The sequence below is a fragment of the Tetrao urogallus genome, assembly GCF_951394365.1.
Source record: "Tetrao urogallus genome assembly, chromosome: 5".
NCBI lineage: Eukaryota > Metazoa > Chordata > Aves > Galliformes > Phasianidae > Tetrao > Tetrao urogallus.
In genome coordinates, this window is record NC_136818.1 from 26007170 (window position 1) to 26034566 (window position 27397).

The 27397-nt window shown below is 41.7% G+C and overlaps 1 protein-coding gene across 1 annotated transcript in view; it reads left to right on the forward strand.

The window, feature by feature from the left end:
• COP1 (COP1 E3 ubiquitin ligase) overlaps window positions 1–27397 on the forward strand; it is a gene marked incomplete at both ends in the record, with an annotated part of 126374 nt that overhangs the window by 48252 nt on the left and 50725 nt on the right. The window contains 4 exons of the mRNA XM_079535863.1: window positions 7363–7506; window positions 15952–16060; window positions 17795–17876; window positions 24886–25002. Of these exons, the coding sequence (XP_079391989.1) occupies window positions 7363–7506; window positions 15952–16060; window positions 17795–17876; window positions 24886–25002 (452 nt within the window). The remainder of the gene's footprint in view (window positions 1–7362; window positions 7507–15951; window positions 16061–17794; window positions 17877–24885; window positions 25003–27397) is intronic.

Genomic DNA, 27397 nt, shown 5'->3' on the forward strand with positions numbered 1-27397 from the left:
AAACTGTTGTGGCAAGTTGACTGCAACTGCTGGAGTCAAACAGCAAAAAAAAACCCCAAAACTGTGAACCCTCTAGCATGTAGCTCATGTCTTTCATGATCTCCACTGAGTGAGACTTTTCTGGGCTGAGTTCCTGCTGTTCTGCAGCTTCCAAGCATTTCTGAACTTGGTTCTTAGTACTGCTCTGATCATGGACAGAGACTCTTGCCTTGGGCAGAGAGAAGCATCTAAATGTGTTTCTTTATGAAAAGTGATATACTTAATTTTGGACGGGAATGCTTGCTTTGTAAAGCAGATTGCCTTTGCTAGAGGAGGCATAGGTTAAAATAGAGATCTGTGTGCAACAGTTACAACAGATGTTCAGCTTTCTTTTTTTCCTGAATTTCAGGATACATAGTATCAAAGGGATCCCAAAATCCAATATTTCTGCCAGTTTTCCTGGCAGGTTTGCTGTGAACAGAATGGTAATAACTCTAGGCACCAAGTGAGCTTCAGCACTCTTTGAGTGATGGAGCTCTTAGGCGTGGGAAGTAAATGATAACTACAGTTATGATCAGGGAATAAGGAAGGCTTTCTCAAGTTACTGGCTCATTCATTTTTATGCATCAATTTTCATGTAATTTCATTCTTTGGGCAGTTGGGACCAGAGGCTGTCATGCGCTGAAGGACTTTCGTTTAATTAGCTGGGCTGTATGCTCTCTTTCCATTCTTTCTGTCCACTTCAAGTTTCCTTTCTGCTGGGTGGGACATGTGGCTGAGATTACTGAAATGATCCTTCTGGTTTCAACTTTGACTTGAACGTTCCACAGAACTTATCCATACTGCCTTCCTAAATGAGAATAAATGAAGCAGGAGGAGTGCAAAAGCCCCAAACTGTGATTCCAAGTCATATATAGGTTGTATTAAAACCTAAATAAAATTATCTTGACTTTTGGCATAGGGGTTTGTGGGCACACTTGACAGGACAAGAGGCTTAAGTTGTGCCAGAGGATGTTCAGGTTGAATATTGGGAAAAAATTCTTCTCTCAAAGAGTGGTGAGGCATTGGCACAGGCTGCCCAGGAGGAATGTGTTGCGATTGCCATCCCTGGAGGTGTTTCAGAACCATGAAGAGGGAGCACTGAGGGACGTGGTCAGTTGGCATGGTGGGGATGAGTTGGGGTTGACTTGGTGGTCTTAGAATCATCAAGGTTGGAAAAGACCTCTTTCCGTGGAAGTGGCAGATGCTGCTGAATGACGACCTCATTTTGCACTTGATGCTCATACACCTGCTTAACATCGTTGTGTCCTGATTGTCTGCTTGGGCCTGCTTTGTGGTGGATGTTTCATTATTGTCTTCTGTTTGGGTTACTCTGTGGCCTAGTAAAGAACAGATCAAGCAACCTACAGAATCCACTGTGCCAGCGTGGCATTAGGTGAGGAAGGTGCATGAAAGTCACCACTTGAAGCAAATGAATGTATGGATAGTAAAACTAATCTCTGCTATTGGTTAAAAGGCTCTGTTCTACTACTGTTTTAGAGCTTTGTGCCCTGCAGGTTGTCTTCTGGGATGTCTCATCCACCAAAATTAGTTTTTCATCAGACCTCTCTTAGACTTGAATCTGATCCATTAGGAGGCCTTAATTGTGGTAGCTGAGACATCTTTGTCAGATTTGTCCTCTAATAAAGCTAATGTTCTGGTAATCTATGGTTGTGTCTAACCCAGGTTGATGCAGTTCTTAAGGATGAAGATGTTTACTTTCTGATGATAGAATCCATTAAGCAGAGTCTCATTTATGTAGTTAACTTGTCTGTCTGTGTAACAGACTGTAGAATTGAAAGATGCTCTTTTTTTTAAGAGGCCCTTCCTAAGATTTAGGGGCTGCAGTAACCTGAGGTTGCACTGTACTTGCTCAGTGTATATTTGGAAACACCCTTAGCAGTACAGCAGTTCACCTGGGCAAAATGTTCAGTTGAGGGTCTGTGTGGATTCCTGTGGCACAGGTCAAGGATTTAGGGGCAGCAAGGTGTCACTAATGCAACGGTTGTTTTATAATTAAAAAACAAAAAATAATTTTTCTTATGCACAGCTTTAGCATAATGGCTTTTTGATACTGAGACTTGATTGCTTTGTCTCAGTAATCTTTGTTTTTATATGTGACAGCATTTCGTCTTTGAGGTGATGGAGTGCAAAATATGAGCACTGCCTGAACGTAGCTTTGTTTTTAGAAGCTACAAATTAGTATGCTAGTGCACACTTAGTGACACTAATTACACTGCCTTAAAATACAAGTCTGCTGTAAAAACAGTCTTTAAGGAATGTGATATTAATACCAATTTCTGTATTGGTCCCAGGTGCCAAACAGTCTGCAGGGCTGCTCATGGATTGGATCGTAACCTAAATTTCTAATCTCTTGACTTTGGTGTCGGAAATAAGCAAGGAGGCTGAAAGCAATAGGATTTGGGACAGGATATCCTTCAGATTCTGGGGAGTGGAAGCGCAAAGTGAGAAAGACTGAAAGCGAAAACTGCAGTTCCTTCTTCCCTCCCACCAGTTAACTTCCCCCCCAAATTGGAGAGCAATTTTCCAGATTGCTGTTGAATGTGGAACTGGAGATGTAGAAATAGAAACAGCCCCATATTAGGTAGAAAGTGGAATTGAAAGGATTTGGTATATTCAGTCAGAAAACTATATATAGTCCCATGGGGAGGGAGGGACTGAGACGTATGCTTTCTGGAAATGGCAACTCCTGCAGTCTCAGATTCTGTTACTGAGTCAGGACTTAAAATTGTAGTGGTGATTGTGGCATGTGTATATGTACAGTGTTCATTACCCGTGTCAGGTTCCCTTTGGCACAGTGGTGCTGTGCAGTAGCAAGGATCAGGTGGTGTGTGTGTGTGTGTGTGTGTGTGTTAGTGTTAAAGTGGGGGTGTGGGGAACCAAAGATCTGTTCTTCATCTGTTCCAAATCAGTCTTCTGGCAAAGTGCTTTCCACTTCTAATATGAAGTGGTTCACCACCGCTTTTGCTGTCACTTTGTTCTTAAACACTGTGGCTTTGTACACCCTGCTTGTCCCTTCCCTCAACCTTCTGTTTCCAAAGCGAAAGCCTCAGCCTTTCTGGCGTTCCTCCTGTAAGGGAGCTGCTCCATCTCTTTAATCCCTCCAATTGCCCATCTGTATGCATTCTCTAACTCTGGTGCATCATCCAGGGATGTGGCGAACACAACCACGTGCACCATCAGGATGCAAATGTAGCAAGGCTTTATGCAGTAGTAAAAATGGGGAATACTCATTCTTCACTGTTTTCCCCATAGGTCTACCTTCAGTACTAAGCCAAGGTCCAAGATGTGTTTCAGAAGCAATTTATTTCATAATTCCATTTGTTAGCTGCAAGTGCTCTCCAAGGTCGTTGGCTTTAGAATTAAAATGAAGAAGCTGATTTATAATCTCAGAGATTGAGAATAAAGAGAAGCAGCAGAGAAACCAGAACTCTTGAGAATGCGTTTGCTTTCCACTGACTGTTAGTGGTACTTCCAGTAGATGCCGGTTGCTTAGCTTAGGAGAAAGAAAGCAGTGATTTGGGAAATGGAAATCTCTCTTCTGTTTTCTCTAGAAGAAAGCAATCACTTACTCTGAATTTGATTTTTTTTATACATAAATTCTGTTGCACATTGATAAATCATTTTTTGAAAAACCCAGGAGTTCTTGCATCCCCAGAAGATTCCTTACAAAAATTCAGATAGTTGGAAATAAGGAGTTTTAAAAGTGCTGTTCTAAGTGGGGGAGAAAAAACAACTGTTAATGATTCCTAATGTGCACAAATGTGAACAGCAAGGATCACTGCCAGTCCAAAAGGGAACTTCACTGGATGTGTTCCCCTTTGAGATGCTCTAAATGTGGCTTACCTCCACTGCTGCTTCCTCAAGTATAGAAAATAATGATAGAAACCACACTAGTGAAATCACCTGTGTTTTCTTCTCATTCCTTGTGCTCTGCTGTGACATCTCATGCTTCCTTGCTTCTTTTTCAGGTAGTTGTATGTTAGATTAAGCACGCAGAGCAGTAAGTAGCCATCTTTTTGGCCAGCGTGGGGCTACTTCTGATGCTGTCAGTCTAGAGGACAGTCTCCCATCCCTGGAGGTGGTTGCTTCCAGCTAGGGCTGAGGTAGGTTTGTAGCTCCAGCACTGCTGTTCCCTCAGCCCTCCCCAGCACATTATTGGTCCCACGTTAGGTCTAGTTATAACAGCGCTGCCAAAACCCTCGCCTCTTCTTTCAGAAGGACATTAACATCCAGCACACGAGCGCTTCCTGCCTTGTGTTGGCTCGCTGGTGGCCTCTTGCTGCACATGAAGCAGATGCTAACTGCTGCATGTGCTGTGCTCTGGCTGCTTGCTTTGCTGAGTGATGGCCTTTTTTGACAAAAATGACGGTTATTTCCTATTACCCGATTGCATGTTATTGTTGTACTAATGGCTAAAACTTGATTTATTTATGTAAATTTGCCTATAGAAACGTGTCACCTGAAAAGCAGGCTGTTGTTTTTCAGAGCTAGCCCCATTGTGTCTTTTGGCAATATGTAAAACTGAGTTCTCCTGTGAATTTTCATAAAGATAAACATGCGCATAAGGCACAGCTTATATTGAAACAAAAAGATTTGAGACAGTAAGTGACAGGAATACCAGTGAGCTAGTTAAGTGCAAATGAGCCTTGCTTAATACTAAACATGCTTAGAAGACTTGTAGGAAAAAGTGTGGCAATAGTTGCTGCTGTGCAAATGGGGCTGTTTGTCCTAATCCTGATCAGTGAGGGGGGAAACAGAGCTCTGCAAATATTAGCAGTAATTTTGCATAGTGAATAATCTGCTCCATTAGTTACTTAGATTGTTGATATTTTTCTTTTCCAGTCGCTTAGGAAAATCTGATTGTCAGAAAGCTGGGATGCTTTTTCTGCCAGCACTGCGTGTATGTTATGGAGGGCAGGATGAGATGCTGTTAGCGTTGCTGTTTTGGCTTTGCCTGCCTTCCTCATAACCACCAAACACATCTGTGCAGGTGGTGCTTCATTTCTGCATCAGTTTTCTCCCTGCAGTGTCTTTGATGCTGTTTGAAGGTCGCAGGTCTCACAATCTGTTTTGGTGGTTGATGCTTTTTATTATTTTTTTTTAATGGTATGCTGACTTTTACAGACATATTGAAATGCTCATTTGTTATGTCTGTGGTATATCTTTTAATAAAAAAAAAAATAGAACTAATGCTAGAGAAGGAAACTACCCGAGGTGAGACAGTGTTCTATTCCAGTAACTTGGCTTTTCACCAGACATTGTAATAAATTATTTTTTCTGCAGTAGCAGAAGGCTGAAGGTATAAATTGAGTCCAGGCAGATGAATTGCTGCCATCAGTTTAGTTGTGCTCTACCTGAATCCACGGGGCAGCAAGCAGGAGCGGAGACTGCAGTTCAATTAAGACGGTGGTACAAGTAAATCCCTTCTTTTGTTAGGTGTGCTTTCGATTATACAGTTCTCACATAGAGCAGAGTGAGCTGACAAGACAAGTCTGGAACGATGCTTTTGTTCTGGCTATTTAGAAGGAGGTGAGGCTTGGGGACGTCTGGGGAGGAGAGAAGCAGCCTGGCTGCTTTACTGCTTGCTTTTTCTCTCCCATTTTATATAAATAGATGCGTGCGCATCCACTTTATTCCCTTATTCCCCAGTTGTAAGCACGTTCCTTTTCTTTGCCTTTCTTTGGGACTGTGATTTGGCAGGCTCGGCCTGACTCGCTCTATCTCTCCTGTAGCAATCAAGCAGTGGTGGAGGAACTGTCTCCTGCAGTGCTTTGGGGAATTTTAGGCACCTGAGTTAAAAGGCCAAGTTACGAGCTGCTTCATTGAATTACTGCATATCGTCAGGCAGCATATCAAAAGTCCTTCGTCTCCATAGTTTAAAAATAACTTGATGATATCTCTCCTCTACAAGGATTTGAAAACTCTGTTGGCATTTGAAGTTCTCTTCCCTTGAAAGCAGTGCAGTGCCTTCAACTGCTCAGCTGTGGCAAGGGGTAAGAAACGCGAGCTGTGGCAGCTGTGAGTGCTGCCTGAAGAGCCCTCTTATAATTGGTTTGTCACTTTCTGACTGTAGAAAGGTACCATAAGTACCCCTGCTCAGGATTTTTCAGACTATATGAGTGTGAAATCCGCTCAGTTTAAACTAGGTGTTCTCTGCTGTCACTAAGAATGTGCTGTCTGGTTCACAAATGCTTCTTAAGAGATTCTGATACGGACAGTGGAGATTGAAATTAATTATTGAATGGCAAGCAATGGAAGATTGCTCAGGTGGGAGTCTTGAGAAGAGCTGGTGACTCGTCATAGCAACATAGACACTGAGAGTAGATGCTACTTCAACCTTCTTTCTAGGAGTAGCACCAAATTTTAATCTCTCTGACAGCGATGCTCCTGAAACTAGGTAGGTGTCTGCACACATCTGTCCTGCCACACCTTGTGTAACATGGGCTACAGGCTGGTAAGAAGCTACTTCTAGAAAGGAGACTTACTTTTCTGGCTACTAGATGTTAAATATGTTTCTTTCAAGCCCTTCCAAACAGTGGAAATAGCAGTGAATTGAGCTGTGTATACCCTGTTGCCTGCCTTTCCCTCAGACGTATGTCATGTACAACCGCAGGCTTTTCTCATTTGCAGCTTAACTTTGTTATAAGGTGACTGCTTTTACTTGCTGCTTTGTTGATATCTATTACGAACTTGCCCTGCAGTTCAAGAAAATACGTGCCTCTGTTTCCAAGAGCAACCCTAAGTGGAAGTCATAGCATGTGTGTGTTTTACAGTATTGATGATATACGTCTCAACCCTCTGTTGTTGCTTAAGGAATTTAGAGGGCCTTTTCCAGACGTTCTGATTTGCTCTGCATTAATACATAGAGTTCACCAAGCTGCTGTACAGAATTGCTGAAGGATGGAGCAGTGCATCCAAAATAAATCAATGGGCAGGCATCCTGCAGCATCTTGTTTGTAGACTGTGCCGCTGAATGTAAAGCAAGTTTCCTGGGTGAGCCGTCAGCTGTGATGTTTGGGTACCTTGTAACGTAGCTGGTGTAGTTGAACTGAAAAACCTTCAGAGCTTCTGAACAGAAGTTCATTTTGTAGAACGAAAAGTGGATGTGCTTGGAGGGGATGATTAGAAAATGGTGCTTGAGAGCAAGAACTCTGTGGTTGGTACCACACCTTATATGGTGCTCTGTGCAGCATATTTGCTAACTGCAGTCTTAAGAAGGCTTATTACCTGCTCTGCCATACTGAAATGTACTTACCAGCAAGGTATTTTATTATCTGAATATGTGTCATGTGATTCTCAGTCTTTGCTTTTCTTTCCTAGTATTGAGTTTGACCGGGACTGTGACTACTTTGCTATCGCTGGGGTGACAAAGAAGATTAAAGTCTATGAATATGGTACAGTCATTCAGGATGCAGTGGATATTCACTACCCTGAGAATGAAATGACCTGTAATTCCAAAATCAGGTAGGCACTGACTTTGCATTTACACTCAGACTGCCTTTTCCACTAGCTTGCTTGTGTATTGGTTTGGTTGGTTTGGTTGTTTTTTTTTGCTTTCTTTATCTGCCGTCAGTAATACTTGGCTGGGAGGGAAAGGGTGGAAAGCAAGATCTGGCAGAGAGCTTGCTGTGTATTCTGGGTGGGACGACATGGGACTAAGCACTCCTGCTCAAGTATGCTGGGCCCAAGTATTCAGAAAAAGCAGCTTATGGTAGTGAGGAGCCTTCGTGTTCTTTGCAAATGCTGTTGGATATCCACTTGGGTAAAAGGAGAGTAAAACCTGAGTTGTGGATCTACGGGCAATGTCAGAGCTTATACAGATAACTTTTGTCCCCAGTTCCTTATAACAGCCACCAATTCATTTGTGCTCTTCTACTCATTGGTAAGATCCCCTCCATTGCAAAAAAAGGTTAATGATCCCCAGGAAACGTGCCTCATTTGCACCTTCTGCCCATGAATTTACATTTGCCTGATGGGCCTCATGATGTTGAGCTCTAGGGAAAAAGTCTTGCATGATTTTTGTACTTCTGTTGTTACTGTCGCTGTTTATTTTTTAATCCCTGTAAGTGACTTAAGCCAAAAGAAGTGTAGCCTATCCCACAACTTCTATCAAAAGAATCCAGCTAACGTAACTTTAAAAAATCCCAATTCAAAAATTCGATTGAAGTTCAAAAGTAAATAATGGAAGCAATCATGTCAATACAGCACATTAATGGAAGTCTTCAGCATCTCATTTGTTTTGATTCACTACTCTACGTTTTGAAAGCAGTAAAGCACCTTACAGAAGTGTGAACAACAGATTTGTTTTAGACAGCAGTCCAGTTCCTACCTTAACAGAAATAGTAATGTTTGCAGGTCTGTAGCAAAAAATGGTAGTTTTGTGGTTAGTATATTTCATGAAATAGATCAATTGCTGTTGTGTCACTTACGGTGATTGCTGTGTATGCGTGTGACTGTTCTCTGAAGGAGATATAAATGCAACTGCTCAGGGGCTGGCTTTCAGGACTTTCTGACACGAGCGTTGTTGGGTGAATGTGTTCTTTGTGGGCTAGGCAGCATACACATATAATAGGCAGTCTCCCTGTGCAGCTGTGTGTTTGTATGATGCTTGTTTATGTAAATGCACCTGTTTGTTTGGAATGATCCCTTCATGACCAACTATTGGATTTCTTCTTCATTCTCTTACCTGTCTCCTTTTCACAGCATTGATATTTAGATCAGTATCATTCAGCTGTCTCTTCCCACTCTGATTTATCGCCTGTTTGGAGCTGAATATAAATAATATGAGAGAATCCTGTATTGATAAACCGTACTGCTGACAGAGCTTGAGTTTTGCTGGGCTTGTGAAATGCTCTGCTTTTTTGGCCAAGTCGTAGCAGAGTTCACATTGTTCAGCTTCATTGTTCTGAAGAGAAGAGTAGAATAATACGAGAACAATCTAGCAGAGCTGATTACTACCTCTTGCCTTAATTAGAAGGAGGAAAGTAATGCGAATTCGGTGCTTTGCTGTCCGAGTCTACTTCCCAACGTACTGCTTCACATTTGATAGGAATCTGCCCCGACAGTCCTGCCAGGCATTAGGTAATTGTTTGTTCTCCCTTCCCTGGCAGCTGCTGGTGAGGAGAGCTGCATTAGCACATTCACTGATGTTACTCTTGTCAGCTTTGTGCTCCAGACAAGACACTACTTGCATTCAGCATTTCTTTTCCTTCTCACATCTCATGCACGTATATACATATATATATGTGACAATGCAAATGTACTGTCCTCTGACACTCTGCCTCAGCAGAGATGGACAGGGTCCTCTTCGTTCATTTACCTGCCCTAGTTTCTCTCTTTCCTTCCAAAAAATGCTCTTTTTTTTTTTTTTTCTTTTTCCATTGGCACCTTCACATTATATCAACCTTCCTTCGGCATGTGGGTGCTTTTGGTTTTGACAAATAAAGTTAGGCTGTCAGTCAAATGCATCCCTGCTATATCCATTAGCTGTGCTGCCAGTCACTGGTCCTGGGGCTCTCTGTCACAATGTGAAACAGTATAATAATTTGCTATTCTGAAGTGATGTAGCTTGAGGGAGAAGTTATAGGAAGGAAGACTGTAATCTCATTACAGAATATTGCAGTATGCTGAAGTCGTGCCTGCATTACGGTAAAAAAAAAAAAAAAAAAAAAAAGCCTTGGCTTAAGGCTGTTTCATCTTAATTTGGGTGGAAATACAGCATCTTCCAAAGGCTTATTCTACCTCCTCACTAATGCCTTTCTATTACCAGGGACAAACATATCTCTGCAGCTCTGCATGGATGGCACCTCTCTTGCCTGCTGCCTTGGATGGGTTTTGGGGCTCTGTCTGGTGCTGCCACTGAAAAATCCATTTGCTGTCGGGCTGCCTTTGGGAAGCTTTATGTCCTAGGTGGTTATAGTAGGCCATTTAAAAAACAACAACAAAAAAAGCTACTGGTATAATGGTGATCTTGCAGACAGCACAACTCGTAACATCCCTTCCCTCTGTGCACTGCACCAGGGCTGTCTGTCTGCAGGCAGTTTTGCTCTCCAAATCCACGTCACGGGAAGCTCACCCTAAATCGATCCTGGTTAACCTTGTTCGAGGCGATGATGCTGGGACATAAATCATGAGCTTAACACCAGTGACTCAGCTCTGGGGGAGCGGCGGCTCAGGCGGGCTTCCATCGAGCTGACAGGTGACAGCAGAGGCAAAGCCAAGCTCAGCCTGGTGCCAGGCCTGCTGTCCTGGAGCAGCTGGGGAGGGGAAGGCAAAGGAAAATGGGAAGGACGAGAAGGGCAGCCCTGGTTGAGGCTGGCAGCCCTGCCAGCATGGGTGTCCGCTGCAAGCTCGGATCTCACCAAACTGCAATAGATCGTAGGCCTGCTTGGAGCAGAGCCCTGGCACCAGCTGTATCACAGCCTCTCTTCCTCTTTTCCAACCCCCTCTTTACACCCACCTGCTTCTTTAATGTGTTCCTTTTTCGTCGTCTGCTGAGCTTTTCCTGATCTTTATTTTTTTTAAGAATGGGGAAGGAAGTTGGTGTGTCAGTTTTCTGGTAAACACGCATTGCGTCCCCCGGGAACGGCAGAGGCAGAAGCTTCCAGGAAAAACACAAGATGACACATAAATCCTCATAAAAATCCCATTTACAGATTCATAGCTTCAGCACAAGAAACAAACCTGGCATTGTGCAGAAGCTATAAACAGCACCGTGTGTGCTAATTATGATTTGCTGTGGCCCAGGCAGTAATCTGTAGCTCCCTCCAAGCAGGGAAGGGGTGGGAGAGGACCAGAGTGGGACGAGCAGCAAGCACAGCCCTCTTGTGATTTATCCAACAGGCAGAATGGCTGCTCTGCCATAGGCTGCAGCAGAAAGAGAAAAAATAAGAGGGCTAGCACTCCAGGTGAAAGAAATTGGCTTTAGGCTTCGTTAATCCATAGTAGGTGATGTGCAAGCGTGGCTAGGTAAACACGCCTTTGAAATGCATGTTTAATATTCTGCATGCTCACCACTGTACGTGTTTGCAGCGTCTGTACTTCAGTGATAGATGTTACCACAAGCTGCCCAAATCGGCTGCATCTATTTAGTCAGCTGCAGTAAAAGCTTGGTTGCTGGTTTGTGTGTTTTTAGGAGACTGCTGGTATTTTATTGTTCTCATTTTTTGGTGTCAATAAATCAAATGCACGATTGCTCTAGCCTAATAGTTTGCAGGTGTATTACTGTCAATTTTTAAAGTGTCGTTCAGTCCCCGCTGTTAAGCTTAAATTAAGCAAAAACTCAGTGTGGTGTTTTTCAGCTTAGTGGGCTATTTGGAGAGGTATGATCTTTGTTTATGCTGGAAAACTTCAAGGATGGTTGTTGGGCGTCTATATTTCTGCTGCAGAGAACAGAAACACCTGCAACTTCCATTAATTCCAGCTTCAAGGTAACTGCCTTATTTTGTAGTGAGATGTTTTTGTTTAAAAGTTTTTCTCTCTTAACCCCACAAGGGACTTTCTTTGGATTGATTAGCAAAAAAAAAAAATCTGGTTTTAATATTTGCTATGATGCTGTTATTCTGTATGCCTCTGAAGTATTTGGTTAGTGCTGTTGCTCACAGGGGTGGACCCCAGAGTAACAGATCATTCCTTTAAAGGCATTTCTGCCCTCAAATTACTGGGCATTAGACTGGATCTGAAACATTTGGCACTCGAAAGCAGGTCAGCCCACAAGTAGTTTGTGCCTTATTAAAAGCTTGAGCTCCATCCAGTTGACACTTGGTAACTTCATTGTGGATTTGAGACTTTTCAGCCATAAAAACATTGGCTCATGAAAGAAACATCAGCGCAGCTGACAGCGCTCACTGAGCTGCCCACTCGTGTCACTGAACAAAATGAGCAAACAGCTTCACAGGGTCAGGGATTTTGTGTGTCCGGACCAGATGTCAAGGTTAGTAGAGTGCTTCAGCAGGGGATAATTAGCTTTCAGTGAGACCTTCTCAGCAACTTTCTCCTAGCTAATCTCTTGGAAGGAAAGCTGTTATAAATTACAGCAGAGTAAACCTCTGATGCAACCGTTGCACAGTTTGTGGTTGAAAGAACAAAGTGAAAACTGAGAAGTATGGCCACTAGTATTTAAAATAAGAGATGACCTTCACAACCCCCCATTAATTATGCATTATCTCTGCCCTAGGTATCTATCTTTTATATCATACATCATAGCCTCCGCGTTTCATTTTTTCCCCTGTATGTGACTGCAGGCCATCCGAAGGTTGTCTACAGAAGGTCATTTCTATATACTCCTGGGGTTTTTGTGCTTAACTCACCTGAGGACTGAGTAAGCTGCATTTTTGGCCCATCTCCCCTCTGCCCTTTCCTTTCCCATTCGCAGTCTGGCTCACCCATGCATTTCTGAGTCTCACTCAGTTTGTTATCCATGATAACGTCTTACAGGAACCCAAGAAGATAAAAGGCCTTCGAAATTTCAACAAAACTGCCTGTGTTGGGCACGGGAAAATGATCAGCCTCTCCTCAGTAGCATCTGCAGTACCATCCCAACACTCTGTAGATCCCAGAGAAGCCACGTGAAGGAGATAGCTGTAGGTGTGCTCAGAACAACTTGTTCTTCATCTCTTGGCAGCCTTTATTTTGATACAAAGAACAATTAGGTAAAAAGTGTCCTTTACCTGGAGAAGGAGCTGTCCTCTCAGTTCCAACCCTGAATTGCGCTCTACGAAAAGTTACTTTTGAGGCTTTAAATCATAAAGAAGCTCAAGTACTGAATGTCAAGGAGAACGCTCTGATTTCAGACTTTGTAAAGAGAGTTGGGTGGTGATGAGGGGGGAATTAAAGCAGAGAGGTGGAACAAGATTGTCTTTGTCTTATTATGATCCTTTAATCATATTCCTTAAAAATGAAAGATTTATGGTGTGTGTGACTTAAAAGGTGTTAATTGAACCACTTAGTTGCTGCAAATCCCAAAACATTTTTCACCTGTCAGCTCCTGTTTTCCCTCCCAGTCTATCCACAAATGGTTTCCAAGTGAGTGTTAACCCCTTGTTAACACTATCAGGATAAGTGATGCAGAATGTCTAGCTTGGTCTTTGCTGTGCCAGATCTAATGGACATGCTTTAGGGCACAGAAACCCTTCATTTTTCTCTGTTTATATTGATTGCTGTGATAATCTATTACTTCTTACAAGCCTGACATTCCTTACATCCTTAGGCATTCTTTGGTCTAGCGCATCTCAAACAGCACTGTTAAACTGACCTTTATATTTTTCTATCTACTCAGTAGTTCTAAAGTTTCATCATTAGGGGTGATTTATTATTATTATTATTATTATTATTATTATTATTATTATTATTATTATTATTATTATTATTATTTACACGATGTGGTTACACAGTTACCCTCTTCATAGTTCATTTCTAATCGGCCAGGCTGGCACCTTCCCCTCTGCCTTTCTCTGCTCCTGCTGATGCTGCCTGTCTGACATGCTCTCAGAGCTGTCTGGATGGAAGAGTGCTTTTTCAGAGATTTGGCCCTGTGCTGCATTCTTTCTGCTCTTCTATGATGGCTAAACTTAGATATGTTTTTCTTAAGCTGTCTCCTTGAAGTTCTGGCTTGAATGAAGATAAGATGACGAGAGGAACAGGTTTAAACACACAGGTATGGTGCAGTGCCTGCCCCCTGCCAGTGCTTAGAGACTGCTCCCAGCCCAGGGCCTTGTGCTGTAGCTGTAGGGCTGTGAGCTGCTGCTGCTTCCGTCAGTGGTCACCTGGTAGCAGGACTCCAGATGTCAGCCATGGTTATCTCTGGACTGCTGCAGTCCTTGGCGGGCAGTGCCTGCCAGCTGCATTTGGTCCACAGGGAGCCACTTCATTCTCAGAATGAAGCTTCAAGTAAATCATCGACTCAAGATTTGCCTTTGTGTTGGCACCCGGAGGTGGTAGCATGGACATAATGATGATATCTCCTTAATGATACATTTGGGGATGGTACCTACAAGGGCAGAAGACACGCTTTCTAATTAATGACTTATTCAGGAAAAGCATAGCCTGAGCAGTATTGCCTCAGCCCTTCTTTTAGCACCTGGTGGTACAAGATAATGATTTATATGAAGTGAAACTTTGAAATTTCTGAATGTGAAGTTTTGCAAGTAGTAGATGGCTGTTGCAAGAAATAAATGTCCAAGAGTGAGAACAGGCTCTACGTTGGTAGAGGTGAGCACAAGGAGTGCAGCTGTGCTAAAGGAAGTTGCCAGTAATGCACTGAGGAAGGAGAGTTCTGAAAGCTTTCTCTGAGCATTGCAGTGGTGTGAGAGATTTGTTGAAAACTGGTCCTGTTGGATGGCTTGGTCTCTTTTTAAGTTAGATTAATGTGTACAGAAGAGCAAGGAAGAGCTAGAAGGCTTGGATCACTCAATGAAGTTTCCTGTTGATGCAAGCACTGACAGCATGTTATTTCTTTCACATATTTCTTTCAATTTGTTTTAGAAACCAGCTGGGTTTCTTGCTTCACATTACTCAAATAAACTTGTTGGTGCTACAGTTAAATAGCAGTCAGCTGAGATTAGTGGTTGGTACTTACAATCCCCTTGTAGTTTTAAAATTGACACCCCCAGTAAATCTGAGCACTGTCAAGAGTAGAACACCAGAGCTGTGCTAATCAAAGAACAATGGTGTTTATATTTTTAAATTGCATTAACAAAGGAAAAGGATTTTCCCATATTCAAGTGCCTTATTCCTGAGGAAAACAGGATACAAGTGTACAGTGGAACCAAGAATTTGCCAAGGTAAAATACTCCCAAGTGATTCCATGCATCTACACCATATTTCAAAGTGCAGCTGCAGTAATCAAAGGGGGACTAAAAAGTTAGGCAATCCTGGACTTTTAGCTGTATTATTGGTTAAAACTTGGTCCCGAGACTGCCCTAATCTAGTTAACTGTGTCAGAGTGGCTTGACCTGTGTGAACTGGCCCTGTCAGTTCAGTTTCTGCTGCATGCGTAGCGGTTGATACCAACTGGTGTGCTTTTGTGCCAGATGGTCCAAAAATTGGTGAGCAAGTATTACAAATTTGCTTACCTCTGTCACATTTTCAGGAGGCAGAGCGGAGGCATAGTGCCAGAGCGATATGAATGTGACTTGGCAGTACTGTTGGTCCTGTTTTGTCTGCTAGCAGTTAGTTTGTCAATGGAATTGTCATTTAGTTTTTATGCCTATTTAATTCTGTTAAGATATAAACCCATGCAATGCACTTCCCAGTCAGCAGCATTTCCTAAATGGCCTGTAGCAAACAAACTGCTGTTTTCTTCTGCATAAGAAGTGGGCTTTCCACATTTACTGATATTTGGAAATACTTTTTCAGAAGTTACAGGCTTATGTAAGTAGATATGTGTATACAGAACTATATATGTGCCAGGGAGCAAGACTGTTTTGCCTTCTAGGCAGGCTTGTGCTTTGCATGTGTAGCTTTTCTTAGGTAAGTAGTTATCTTTGTAGTAATAATAAAGTAGTAGCTATTGGTAAGAAGTTAGGTCATCAAACACTGAACTCTCTGTGAGAGTTTTTGAGGAATTAAAGCCAGGACAATAGCTAAATTAGAGGTGAATGTATCCAAAAAATAACTAACTCAAATCCTAGCACTTTGCTTGCTTAAGTGATGTCATTCTGTCACTCACTCCTATATGATGTTTTCCTTTTAGCTTGTGGATGGAGGTTTGTTGTTACTGGTGGTTTTTGGTTTTGTTCTTTCTCAAGTGTTTCAGTGGCATGGACTGAATGAATCACAGAATCATCTGGGTTGAAAAAGACCTTCAAGATCATCAAGTGTTGCACGCTTTTTAAAGTCTAATCACCTGACATATTGCAAGGTACGACTTAATGAAAATCTGACCTGGCTTTTTATTTTCTTTTTTTAAAGCTGTATCAGCTGGAGTAGTTACCACAAGAACCTGCTAGCCAGCAGCGACTATGAAGGCACAGTCATCCTATGGGATGGGTTCACGGGACAAAGATCCAAGGTCTACCAGGTAACATGTAATCAGCAAGCAACGCTTCTCTGCACTACAGACTGTGTCGAGGGAGCAGCGTTCAGATTGAGATGCTGCTTTTAGTCCAGCAGTAGGTGAAATAGATGCAGCTTCTGTTTGACAAATGTCTTATCCATGTGATGTTATTGAGCTGTCTTCCTCTGAGTGAGGCAGCTCTGTCTCGTCACAGTCGTGAGGCAGTTGATGTTTTCTTGCCACCAGTCTTGCTGCTGCTTCTAGGTAGGGAGTTTACACAGGGAGAAATGAGTTCCTGGAACTTATTTGTCTCACCCTTCTTTAGAAACCTTTGTCTGGCTCTCTCCATACCTGCTCCACGTCTGTCTTTGTCAAAAGCCTTTTGTGAAATCCTGCAGTGATTACTGTTATGGGTCTTTGTAAAGCAGAAGAGCCAAATGCAGGCTTATGTAGCAAGCCTAGGAGAATGGAACTGTAGGCAGAAGGCTTCCCAGTACGGTCCTGTGCTCAGCAGAGCAGTGTGTGGATATGTGGACTGAGCTCAACAATTAGACCTATTTTGTGATAACTTTGTGGTACTTTGTCTTTTCATGCGATTTGAACACTTGTTTTCATTGAATGGATCTGAGAGCCTTGCGGTTAGAACAAGGAGGTTGGTAGTAAAGGTGGCCTGGTGTTGTGAGGTTGGAAGTGCTGCAGCGTGGTGTGTAGGTAGAACACTGCGTTGAAACTGGTCTGTGCAGGCAAGCCTTCAGTTCTTCTTTCTTGACAGTTCTACATAAGTTTTAATTCCTACTTAAAGCCTTGTTTACTTTTTTCATTGTTTTAGTCATTTACAATGTTTGTTCTCATTAATCCTGTACATATGTCAATTAAACAGAAATGATGCCGGACAAAATCTTGTCTGTTTTCCTCCCATATACGTTTTACATTTCTTTGAGACTCAGTAATGAGCCTAGAGAGGACCCAGCTGTTGCTTGTGTTAAAACAAACTAATTTTGCTTCCTATTGGATCACTTGAATTTTTGATTTAGATTTACAAAGATAAAGGCACACACACTGACATCTGCCTCACGTGTATTAGAAATCCTTTAGTGACTTTGTCCTGGCGAGCTTTTCATGTTATCATCTTGTTTATAGGCTTTAAACAAAGGGTTTGACTCAATTTCAGGTTTCATTCAGCGCAGTGCTTTTGATTCCACACGAGATGTCAGCATAACAAATATAGCCCTTCTGTGTTTTGTGTGCAGGCTTGAAAGTGTATGTTTGAGTGGAGAAACACAGAATTAGACACCAGAAGTGCTGTTTAATAATTCAATATGAAGATGAGGGCTTCCAGGACTTTCTCATAGAAGATGTTCTAGTGGCTTTAGACAGACGTCTTAATCAGTATTGGGAGACAAAGCTGTATTTTATTAGAATAATTAGCAGCACACATTGGAAAAACAGCCAAATCATACTGGAAATACAGATCTTTAACATATATTTCTTGAAATCATAATTGCTTCAAATTTAAAATTCAAATTGAGAAAAAAATCAGTTTTAGTTCTTAAAATTGCTGTTATGCTGCTGGCTTCTTTCAAGCTATGTTTAGCATGCTACAAGCATTAATCTGATCGGGAGAAAAGTTTTTGAGAAACCACCAGAAGGCCCAGGAATAGCCTGACAATTTATAGCAAACAGCATGCGTTTTTCTTTCACTGCTTGATCAGATTACAGCTCACTGCCTTGAAATATTTGCCTTCTTTCTCCAAACAGGAGCATGAGAAAAGGTGCTGGAGTGTTGACTTCAACTTGATGGACCCAAAGCTATTAGCTTCAGGCTCTGATGATGCAAAAGGTATTGTGTTTTTTTTCCCTTGTCTCTGTGCACAAGACTTACACTTTCTGCATTCTCTCTGAGGAACAGAAATGTGATAATTCAAGTAGCTGATTCCTCAGCTGCCTTCAAAATTGTTGTTGGTGTGCAACATGTCAAGGTACCACCGAACTGTTCAGAACTCAGAGTGAGAGCCTTTTTTGGGATTAAGATTTCTTGGTGTGACGTACAGCTTTTGGGGTAACATACTCTCTAGCCAGCATCTTCCAGAGCACTAAAGAAAATCATGTGTGTTTTAACATTAGTTAAGCTTGTTGAGTTAAAGCCTCAGGGCCTTTCAAAACAGCAGCATGTATTTATGTTTCAAAAAAGTAGGTTGTCAGGCAAAAAGCAGACACTGAACAGCAGCAGGCGTTTTTAACTATAGGTCTGAACATTAAATGTCCTGCACGACAAGAAGCATCTCTCTTTCACAACGTGTAGGGTGTATTTTTCAGATCTTACTGAGGTTGGGCAGTGGACTCAATGGGATCGTTGGGAGCAACTCTCAACTTTCCGTACTCAAAGATCCATTGGTCAAAGAGATTTTGGAGAACCCTTAAGGCAGCTCTTTCCCAACCTACCTGTGGGTAAATATTCCTCTTCTAAGAGACAGGAAACATCTGAAGAAGAGGATAGCACTGAGGAATATGTAACACGTGTAACATACTTCATCCCTAATGAAAAAGATTTTATCTGTAATGCGTTTACAATAACAAATTGCTTATCAAGCAAGAAGAGCTTTAGAGTTGTTTAATAATTTCCTTTTGTAGTCAGTGGAGATGAACTCTGCTAGATGGGCTAACAGAGCCCTGGTCAGAGCTGTTCATGATTTACTTTGAAATGATAAATTTTGCGCAGCAATTAAACCTTGGAAACCTCTAAAATGCTTTTAAATACTGTTTCAAAAGAAGGCTGTGTTAATGTTAGTCAAATGCATTTAATGCTGTTCATGTCATTGGCGATTTCATTTAGAAAATGTAGCTTTAATGATTATTTTGTATATAACGTACTTTTTAATTTTTTTTTTTTTTTTACACTTTCCCCCTTATGGTTGATAGCCAAGAGTGTTTTGTGTGTGCCTAAATGCAGCGTGAACGTTCACCTTGTAAATTATCTGCCTTTCTATCACTTTGCTCCCCACTCATGCTGTGCATTTGAAGAAGCTTATCCACCAGGTAGACACGCATTTATTAGCATGCTAACAAGTTGTCCAGTTGTGGAAAGCCAGCTGCAAGCAAAGCTCTTGCCACCAACTTGACAGTTCACTTCTTCATTAACAGTTTTTAAGAGTGACGTTTACTTAGAAATTATTGTAATAAAGTCTGCAGATCCACTTAAATGGCATTTCAATCCTCAAAGGTTTTTTGAAGGCATGTTGGTGAGCTTTTTTTAGTGAATAGAACTGGCCTGGAACATTTTATCTTTTACCTCCACCACAGTTTGCCTGTGATTTGCATACAAAACAAGCAAATAAATGGAGCCCTGTGTGAGTGTTAGAAATAAGCACTGCTTTTAAGTCTTTCAGGTACAAAGCAATAGTAGCAAACGTCCAAATTGAACTGTCATCAGTGTCCAACTTTCATTTCACATAAAAAGGGTTAACTTTGAGGAAGAGGTAATACCTATGAATTGTCTTCTCTCATAAATTTGCATAACTTCTGTTTTTGTCTTTCTACTTACCTTAATGAGTGCTTGACATTGTTCTGTCCAGCTCTGGATGTGCATTCAGGACATATTTGGCCAGGTGCAGCATCTGGTGGGAAATATAAGAGCTGCATACTCTTCCTGGTCTCTTTTCCTTATCTGCTTTTAAGGCCACACTGGGCTTCCTAACAAGAAATTTCAGTGTTGATAGATATTGGTGTGACCAGAGCAATTGGAACTAATCTCTCCATGTTTCTCTAGAAGGCATGGGTGTAAAATTTTTCTGTCAAGCATTCAGGACAAGCCAGCAAAAAAGTGACAGCTTAGCCAGTTCTTCCTGCTTGCCTGTGTATCAGCCTGTCTCTTCTGAGTCTTTTCAAGTTGGAGGCTAATTTTTAAAGTGCTCTGTATCCTCAGTAGGTATATATTGGGAAAGGAGATTTTAGATTAATAATCCTGTCATTGGTGCTTCACAACTGTCTCTGCCAGGGCTCAGACGCGGCAAAGAGGATGCTAATGAATGAAGTGTCACAAAGGATAAAATGCTTCTGATACAGTAAGAAACAACATCCTCGGGTCTTGGGTCCTGCATCAGCTTCTTCATTAGATGAACATAATCCAGGATGCTTATTTGTGGAAGATCTTTGTGCTTTAATAGTAGATAATGAGAGCGCAAAAGCATTAATGTACTTGAAATAGCTACTGTGTGCATGAAAGCACCATTTTGTCTATGGTTGTAATGCACTTCCCTCTTAACGGGGCAAAGGTAGTTGAGTATCTCTATAGAGACCCGAAGGTGCATGCCACCTAGATGGCAGTCAGCAAAATTAGTGTTTACTTGTGATACAAGCAGCCTAAGGAAACTGCATGGCCTTAATTTCAGCTCTTTTATTCACATAATAATGGCAGGAGCTATGATTCTCATGTGAGTAGGAAAAAGTGAAGTTTTGCGCTTTGAGCAGAGAGAATTTAATTTTGTGACTGTGCAGATGATATTGAAGTGCTGGGTAGTGCTGGAGCCAGAGCAGACTTGCAGCTCTTCCTGAACTCAACATTGCTATGAGTTCTGGGCTGAGAATGTAGTTTAATGGCTAGAGTGAAGTTAGTAAATGAGATAGTGAGAGCAAAATATTACCTGTTGCCATGCAGGGAGAATTTAAATCTTCACTGAGGCAGTTCTGGAGCAATCAAGTCTGTATTCCCTGTTCTGATCTTTTTGAAGCTCTTTGATGCTTGCAGAGATGCTAGCAATAATGACTAGTTAAACTACAGAAGGAGACTTGGCTTTATGTCCTTTCTTAGCTGAAGTCCCTTCACTATTTCCAGCTCAAAATGGAGAGCTGGAGCAGAACAGAATCAGCTGCAAGGGTTCTGAGCTGTGGTGAAAGGTTACTTTTCATTGCCTCTTGACAACGGGGGAAAGCAAGTATTTGTTTTATTACATACAAGAGAAAATTATTTCCTCTGTAAGTGAGGCCATGGATGCCAATCCTGCAGCTGTTTCTCATAGTACCTGTGATGGGGCAACATAGGTTCACTCAGTTGGCCTCGTGGAAGTGTTCTGACAACTGCAGGTCAGAGCATGTTTCCAGCTGTGGTGAGGATATCAGAGGTTTGTTTGGTGCCTCATTTTTAATGATAGTTAGCTCCTTCATCTTCTACTGACTCTCACTGGAGTTTTAGATGTTTACAGCTCTTCAAATATCAGGCTGAACTTTCAGGTTGTTCGTTTTCCTGGCTAATAGCAGTTCAATAATTTCCTGGAGCTTTGAGGGCCATTGTATTCAACTGGGAGTGTCTCAAAAGGTCAAGATGATGCTGGTAGGTAAAGTGGCAACCCAGATACCTGACTGACAGTCTTAAACTTTCAGTGTGCAAGGAGTCATTGCCTGCTAACAATCCGGAGTTTATATCATGCTCCTGACCTTACCATCAGCGTGCTGATTTCATACATCAGCCCCTTCAGTTATTGCAATGCAGGCTTCCACCTCCTTTATTAGTTAGTGTTTGGTCTACAGAAGATTAATTTATAAATTTGGTCCTGAATAAAAAGAATCTTAAAAAGACTTACGCATTTGAAATGGAGAAGGCTGTTCCTGAGCATCTTCTTTCTTGTGTGGTGAGGAGTGGACACTTGGCCACTTGGAACTGCATCTGTCAGTAGCAGCAATACTAGGAAATGTGCTTTGAGAACATGTTGTAGAACTAGCCAATCTCAGATGGTTGTTTGCCTCATTCACACAATTCTTAGTGATAAAAACATCTGTATATTGTATAATTACTGCCTCGACCTCAGCTCTGAAAGCTACAGTAAATAAACTCTTATGAATTATGCTTTATTAAACTGTCAGTTCTTTATGAAAAAATAATGGACAGTTGCAGGTAGAACTTGACAGGTTTCATTATGTGTTGTTACACGTTACATATATCCTTTTTTATGGCACTGACTAAGATATAATTGAAGCCTACTATATCCCACAGCAGCCAGATCACAGAAATTGCTGCAGACTCTAATCTGCATCTGTCAGTTGGAACGAATATTATGATGGCTTTGAGCACACAGGTTGACTCTTCTCTAGATAAATGGCAATGCAGTGTGACCTGAAGACTTGAACGAAAAAAACTGAAGCTGAAATGTAGCCCTCATGTAACTTCTGCATCAAAACTGAGACCTGAGGCTGTTTAGTAGAGATGGTTTCAAGAAGGAAGTAGGCTACTTTGGACACTGCATTAAATGTCAGTCGAAGCTGGAAGGCTTCAAGATGAGTCTGTTTGCTTTTATTCCTGGATTTGGGAACAATATAGCTCTAAATTGTGAGAACACTTAACTTTTCTGCATGTCTCAAGTTTAAGCAGTGTCTGCCAACGGCGTCCTCTAGAGTGACAGCATTATTTGCTTCCTATACTGTCACATTCATAAATGTGATGTCCTCTACTGCCACTGCAACTTAGAGTGTATATATCTTGGTGTCTGTTCATTAAAGTAAAATACTAGTGTTATATTACAGTGCAAAATTATCTTTCCTAGCTTTGTGCTTCCCTTCTGTCCCCCAGTGAGAAATACAGTGGAGGAGGCATACCTTCCAGTCTGATTTGGGGAAAAAAAGAGCATCTTAAGCCATGTTTACAAGGTTGTTAGTTTTATTTACAAACGCGGCTAGATGTTTAAGGTGAATATTACAGCTCAGGTAAATAAGGATAGATTTGCTTCTGAAAACCAACAACAGCGTGGGCGCTGTTTTCATTGAATTTTACGTAATGGCTTTATGTAAATCCGGTATGCATCAGTGTTTGTGTTTCTGTTGTCTTCACGCTGCCTTGTAATGGTTCCAGGCAGCTGTCAGATGCCAGCATAGTGCTGTATTTGAAAATGATGTGTTGGTGTGCTCTGAGCAGTTGTCTATTTCCTCTATTCCTGTAGCCGTTCTCCAAGGTATGTTCAGACATTGCCAGCTTTTCATTAATAGCAATACTATTAAAAAGAGCATTGGAAAGAACCTGCCAACATTCCTTCTTTTCCTTGACTTAAGACACCCCCAATAATCCACACTGAAGCCTTGCTTTTCCTTCAGAGCTCCAGGGAATGAATGATCAGGAGAAAGTACAGAGGAGCGCTCTGCAAGTGGAATGGACTCAACATGAGACTTCTTATTTCACTGCTTTACTGACTACAGCGGAAAACAAGATTCCTACTCTTTGCCATTTTTACTCACTCCTTCACCTCCAAAGCAAGCCTTCTATCAAAAGATGGCAGAGATGGCCACAGATCTGAATAAGCCTAACCAGCTCTTGGAGCTGTTACAGGGTTTGAGCCTCTGTGTATCTCCTACACGCTCAGCTTCTTAGCTTTAGCTTGCTCTGCCTCAGAACACAGTTTGTGATGCTCAAGTACAGCACAACTTGCTGTAGACTTAAATTAACCTTGCTGATGTTTGTATGCTGTGTGCAGGGCATCTGTACCTGTGCCAATGGTGTACATTTTCCAACTATCTTCAACTCCACCAAAAGCAGCGTGGTCATCAGTCAGTGTGAGTGAGGTGACCGTCCCCTTCTGCTCTGCCCTGTTCCATCTGGAGTACTGTGTCCAGGCCTGGGGCCCCCAGCACAAGAAGGCTGCAGAGCTGTTGGAGCAAAACCAGAGAGGGGCCACAAAGATGCTCAGAGGACTGAAGCACCTTTCCTGTGGAGAACGGTTGAGGGAGTCGGGCTTGTTTAGCTAGGAGAAGGGAGGGCTCCAGGGTGACCTCATTGTGGCCTTCCAGTACATAAAAGGGGAATCCACTGGGAAGCTAGGGAGGGACTTTTTGTAGGAATTAGACGGTGATTAATGGGCTTTAAACTAAAAGAGGGTAGGTGGAAGTTAGATACGAGAAAGAAATTCTTCACAGGAGCGGTGCTGTTACAGGCTGCCCAGAAAAGCGTGGGTGCCTGGGTGCCCTATCCCTGGAGGTGCTCCAGGCCAGGTTGGACAGGGCTCCGGGCAATCTGATCTGATGGGTGACAGCCCTATCCACGGCAATGGCATTGGAACTAGAGGATCTTTAAAGATGCTTTCGAACTCAAACCATTCTGTGGACTGACCACGTGGGGAGCACTTATCTTCATCTTGAACGTTAAACGATGCTTGAAGTTTTTGTAGAGAGAGGAAAAAGCTAAATTTTGAAAAGCCACTGGTGTTCTCTGTTGATCTTCCTGTGAAGCACTGTAGTACTTTTGGGGAAGAGCTTGTTCTGTACAACATAGTTTAATCAGTGTTCACACAGCAGTGTTGAGAAACAGTAGAGTTCTTTGTACCAAGGAAATATATCATCATAGGAAGCTAGCATACTGATTTCTTTTCTGTCTGTGCCAGTTTCTTGAGAATAAAACAAGTTGTTCTTACTCACTTGTGTTTAAGCATACAATTAGGTGCATTTATTAAGTGCAAAGCAGTTCTGCCTTGGAGCATGGAGTTCTGTACATCTCAGGATGTACAGAAGAAGGAACAAAGGAACAAAGAACAAAAGGGGTTTAAACACTCCTGGTTAAAGGATCTGCAGTCCAGTGATCTTAAACGTTGAGATTATAACGTAACAGTGAGTCATCTGTTCGCACCCATCACTTGTGTGATGTCATGTGTGGGATGTGTGCCTTCCACATCTCCTGAGTGTATGGGGATGAGTAGAGTGTTGATGTAGCTGGGAAAGTTATCAGGCTCAGTAGCCATCAGTTAGAAGCTGATCATTTCTAATTGTTAACAGCTTGGCAAATGAGGTTGTTCATAATCTTAATAATGAATGAGATTCTATACTTTTCAGATGGAGTTGGGAGTTTTTGCTTACTAATTCTTTTTCTGTTTCTCTAGTGAAGCTGTGGTCTACCAATTTGGACAACTCCGTAGCAAGCATTGAAGCCAAGGCAAACGTGTGTTGTGTCAAATTCAGCCCCTCTTCTAGATACCACCTAGCCTTTGGCTGTGCAGGTAGGTGAAAGAATCTTTGAGCAAAGAGATATTGTTTCTTCTTTCCTTTAAGCTGCTTCTTTCTTAAGGTTGGCTGCTGTTCTTAGCAGTGCAGTATCTCTGCAGTTAAAATGCCTCTGAGTAAGGCTTTTCAAATGTGCAGTCACCCAGAAGGCATCATGATACCCGAGCGTCAACTCCTTCCTGCAGCTTGACTTTTTAATTTGCCTGTGGATCAGAGAAAAAAGCTCATGGAAGTGAGAGGCACAATGTGTTTATTGAGATAGCTAAGGCAACCAAGCAGATCGTAGCTTTGTGAGTCTTGAAGCAAGGTTAACGTGTTAACATGGTGATAGTTGTTCTTTCAAATTTACAGCATTTCTTATGAATAGTAGAAAACCATACTGGGAGTTTCAACTGGTTTTACCTGAGGCGTGCTGTAGAACAGTGGCTGTGCATGTTTCCCATAGCAGCAGCTATGATCCCTGTGCATGGGCTGATGTTTTCCTAAGTTAGTAAAGCATGGTTTTGGGGATTTCTTGATGTCACTGGGAAAGGCACGATGAGACTTCTATTCACTTGGATTAAATAAGTTTTGGTGTCTGCACAAAGTCTTAAAAGCAGAGTGGGTATCACTTCAGGAGGAAACTGCATTGTGCTATGCATGCAGCAATTGAAACTTTGAGGTACCTATAAATGTTTAACCAACTCTGCATTTCCTTTCTCCTCAGGGAGTTTTAATGTGCTTGTAACTAGATGTTCTGATGACACTTGCGATCTCTGGATTTCGGGAGATATGTTGATCGCATTCTTGCAACAGCTAGTTTGCCATTTTCTTTAGGTGTTCCAATTTCCAGACTGGTTCTACTCAGAATTGACTCTTAGGAGGAAAAAATTCATTTGCATTTTGATACACTGCAAAAAATGGATTCAAGTTGGAGTGTAAAATATTGACTTGCTTGACAGGCATCTTGCTGAAGGTTAGTGAATTACATGCAAGAATAGAATTGAATTACAATACCTACTAGCAGTATTTGAATGAAAGGGGCTATCTGTGAAAGGCTCTAGGGAATGATGAGAGCACTAGCTCCAAATGGATCAGCTACTGATTAAAATAGATATGTAACAGCACCATGAAGCAGAATTCTTCCTGATAAATCAGTGGCAGGGATTCTTTTCCACCTGAAAGGCAGAGGAGAGAATAAGGCACAGATAAATCTATAGAGGTTTTTGGAGCTGTAGGGGCACATGGGATGAAGACAAATTGTGAGTCTATATCTATCAGGCCACAATTCATGCCAAACTAAAACCACGCTTGTCTTCAGCAAGTTAGGTGGGGAAAGAGGCATTAGTGGACAATAGGGGTTAACTGGAAGCTTCATAAGACTACGTGTACTTTTTTGAGATAGCTGAGGGTCAAACAGTATTTGTGGTATGGAAGAATGCATAGGAGGAAGGCAGAAGATGATTTTCGTAAAAAGTAAAAGCATCTTAACCATCAGTTACCAAGCATCTTCTTGGAGCTTGGTAATTAAGTCTAAATAAAAAGTAAAATGGATATTTAATGGTGGTTGCGGGAGCAATTATGTGGACTAATTGTACTGATGGGAATGATTTCCCACAAAAGAATTTTAATTGATCTTTCAGCAATAAATACAAGTGAAAAAATGCCATGTGAAACTAACCAAAAAAGAGGGATCTTAAAAGCTGGTTTTATTTCTAAAATTAAAAATTCAGAGCAGAGAAATTAGTTTATTTTACTCTATAGTGAGTATGAAAGTAGGCACTCTCCTGCTTAATGTGTTATGACAGAAGCAGTTTTTTCTTCTCCATCAATTTCAACTGATCTTGTTTACTAATTTCACTGAGTCTATCGTAAAAAAAAAAAAAAAAAAAAAAAAAAGTGTAACTTGTGAATAGTGTGTTTGTCATGTGGGCAATAACATTAATAAAGAAAGAGAAAAGCTGATTTCCTTAAGCAGTGTTTAAAAAGAAAAGGCATGGGGATGTGCACGTTCCTGTTTGCCATCACAGGAATAAAGGTGAGTACTACAAAACATTGACTCGCTAAGGAGTATAATGGGCAGTTTTAGGAAGTGGGCTTGTCTTTGTGTTGACTTGCTTAGGTGCTCAGAGGAGTTTCAGTTTTGATAATTCATGTCAATTACATTTCCAGTGATTGATCCAATGATAAAGGAGCCCTGATTTCCTAACGTTGCCCACGCAACAGAATTGGGTGCAGCGTTTAAGCAGAAGTGCTGCTCCTGTATATCCTTCATAGTGTTGGTTTGGTGGAATCTGATGCTATGTTTGTGTGCTTGTATGTGTGTATATATCCTTACAGCTTGAAGCTTGAGGAGAGAAGCAATTGATGAAATGGTTGGTGGAAAAAGAACCTAATGTTTGAAATATAAAA